Source organism: Borostomias antarcticus (genome assembly GCF_949987555.1).
Source record: "Borostomias antarcticus genome assembly, contig: scaffold_1196, whole genome shotgun sequence".
Taxonomy (NCBI): Eukaryota; Metazoa; Chordata; class Actinopteri; order Stomiiformes; family Stomiidae; genus Borostomias; species Borostomias antarcticus.
The window spans coordinates 5,808-8,406 of NW_028176632.1; the positions used below are offsets into that span (position 1 = coordinate 5,808).

General features: G+C 52.4%; 1 protein-coding gene across 1 annotated transcript; it reads right to left on the bottom strand.

The window, feature by feature from the left end:
- Window positions 1–393: 393 nt before the first annotated feature.
- Window positions 394–2,324, bottom strand: LOC311328241 (protein numb homolog; the record flags this gene model as incomplete). Its single annotated transcript, XM_084462238.1, has 4 exons — window positions 394–663; window positions 807–1,017; window positions 2,077–2,217; window positions 2,304–2,324. Coding segments are annotated over 4 exons (643 nt in total), but the record flags the coding sequence as incomplete, so codon positions are not given.
- Window positions 2,325–2,599: the final 275 nt, after the last annotated feature.

Consider the following 2,599-nt stretch of genomic DNA (forward strand, 5'->3'; position numbering starts at 1 on the left):
ACCTAAACCATTATGCTATCGAAAAGCTGGCGAGTCGAGGGAGTGAATGACCGGTATTCATTCAGAAAAGTGACATCTGCGCACGACCCTGTAGTTGCATGTCCTTATATGGGGCTGGCGGGGAGTTTACACATGCTAATTCATGTGAGCGGCCACGACCTTTGAACTTGAGAAACCATGAGATTCGCCATTAAGAGAAGGCAGGTGCGAACTCTTCCAGCGGTTTACGAACACGTCGTGAATCAGACGGGAGCTTTCCTTAGAAACGTTCTTAGGAAGAAATTTAAGAACAGAGCTTAAGAAGATATTGGTGAATGAGGCCCATTGTGAATAAGAATCTGTTCTTAACTGACTTGCCTGGTTAAGTAACTCGGTTTTACCAACTTAACTCACCGGGGTTCTTAGTCTGGAAGTCGGTCTTGCGCTGCAGGGTGGAGGGCAGGTCGTTGAGGCGGAGCGACAGCTGGCGTTTGAACGGCGAGTTCTTCCCGCTGAGGGCCGGGAACCCCCGGAACGACCCCTGCCGGACCAGCTGCTCGATAGGGGCGTGGCGGCGAGGGATGGCGTGGGGCCCGCCAGGCTCCGCCCGCTCCACCGGGGAGTCGGCTCCCTCAGGCGGGGAGGCGGTGCCAGGGGGGAGGGCGGGGATGACACAGGGAGGGTCTGGGGGGGGCGGGACAGGGGGCGAGTTCGAGATTAAGAACCACCTCTACAAAACAACTCAGAAGTGTTTTCACAGCACATAATGACACGACACAATGACTTCCTGTCTCTCTCAGCCCCAGGGCATTCTGGGAGACTCCTACCTTTCTTCTTCTCCTGCAGCTGCTTCATGATGTCATCGCGATCGGCGCCCGGCTGGATGCAGGAGGAGTTGATGCGGAAGGAGCCCTCGCGCACAAAGGAGGTGCGGCTGGCGTCGAAGGAGGCGGTGACGCCGCACTCCTTTTCCCGGCGCTGCTTCCTCTCCAGGCAGGCGGCGAACGCGCAGCCCACCGCGTGGCTCAGTCTCTCCCCCTGGTGGACGACAACCGCAACAGTCATTATCAATACTGGGCTGATCAATGACTGATCAGCTCCCAAACCCTAACCCACTGCCTGGCTCAGTCCCCCTGGTGGACGACAACCGCAACAGCAACAACAAGATACAATACAATCAGATACAGTAATCAATCGTGGGCTGTTCCAGTGGGGTCTAAATGTCTATTCTACCCGGTGTATGTACTATAAATGGTAAATGGACTGCACTTATATAGCGCTTTTCCACCTTAGTGGCACTCAAATCGCTTTACAATGGCCTCTCATTCACCCATTCACACACACATTCACGGTAGCTGCCATGCAAGGTGCTAACCTGCTCATTGGGAGCAATTTGGGGTTAGGTGTCTTGCTCAAGGACACTTCGACATGTGGACAGTCGGAGCTGGGATTCGAACCGCTGACCCTTCGATCACTGAACGACCCGCTCTACCAACTGAGCTACAGCCGCCCACTATACTGAAGGCATGTGTGATATATACGTATTTGCTGGGCCTGGATTGTGGAAGGTGCCCCGGGTGGATTGCAGCCCAGGCAGCAGTTCAGATTGGGAGTAGATGACCCCGGCTCCAGGCCATAATCCTAGTCTTAATCCCTGTTGACGGCTCTGCTGCTACAGTATGCTGCCATGGCACAGGGATTACTGTAGCAATCTACGTGTATATGTGTGGGTGTGTACAGTATGTGTGTGCATGCATGTGTGTGTGCGTGTGTGTGTCTGTGTGGGTGTGTACAGTATGTGTGTGCATGCGTGTGTGTGTGTGTGTGTGTGTGTGCATCTTGACATTTTTGTACATTGCATTCTGCTGTGGACTGGTCATTTATTGTAATGTATATCTGTGTGTGATTTTATTATCGTCTACTTCACTTTTTGTATGTTGTTATTTTAACCTGCTTGCAAATCAGTTGCCCTCTGGGATTCTAACAATAAACAGAACTGAACTGATGTGTATATTATGCGTGTGTGTGCGTGTGTGCGCATGTGTTCATGTGAGCGTGCGTGTGTGTGTGTGTGTGTGTGTGTGTGTCCGTGCTCACTGAATCCTTGAGGGCCATGAAGCAGTGGCATATCCAACGACGCGTGGTTCCGTCACGGCAGATGTAGGAGAAGGCTTTGTCATAGTTCCGGTCGGGCGCACAGAAGGACACCTTCTCTATGGTCTGGTCCACAATCAGGTCCTGCGAGAAGGGGAGAGAGACGGAGAGACGGAGAGAGAGAAAGAGGAGGAGAGAGGGAATGTCATGAGGGTTTTCGTCGTCGTTACGGACAGCTGAAGCGCTGCCATGTCCTCTAAAGCAGACGAAGGTCCTAGACCTTCTAGACCTAGACTCAGAGAAGAAGGTCCTAGACCTTCTAGACCTAGACTCAGAGAAGTAGGTCCTAGACCTAGACTCAGAGAAGAAGGTCCTAGACCTAGACTCAGAGAAGAAGGTCCTAGACCTGGACTCAGAGAAGAAGGTCCTAGACCTAGACTCAGAGAAGAAGGTCCTAGACCTAGACTCAGAGAAGAAGGTCCTAGACCTAGACTCAGAGGAGAAGGTCCTAGACCTTCTAGACCTA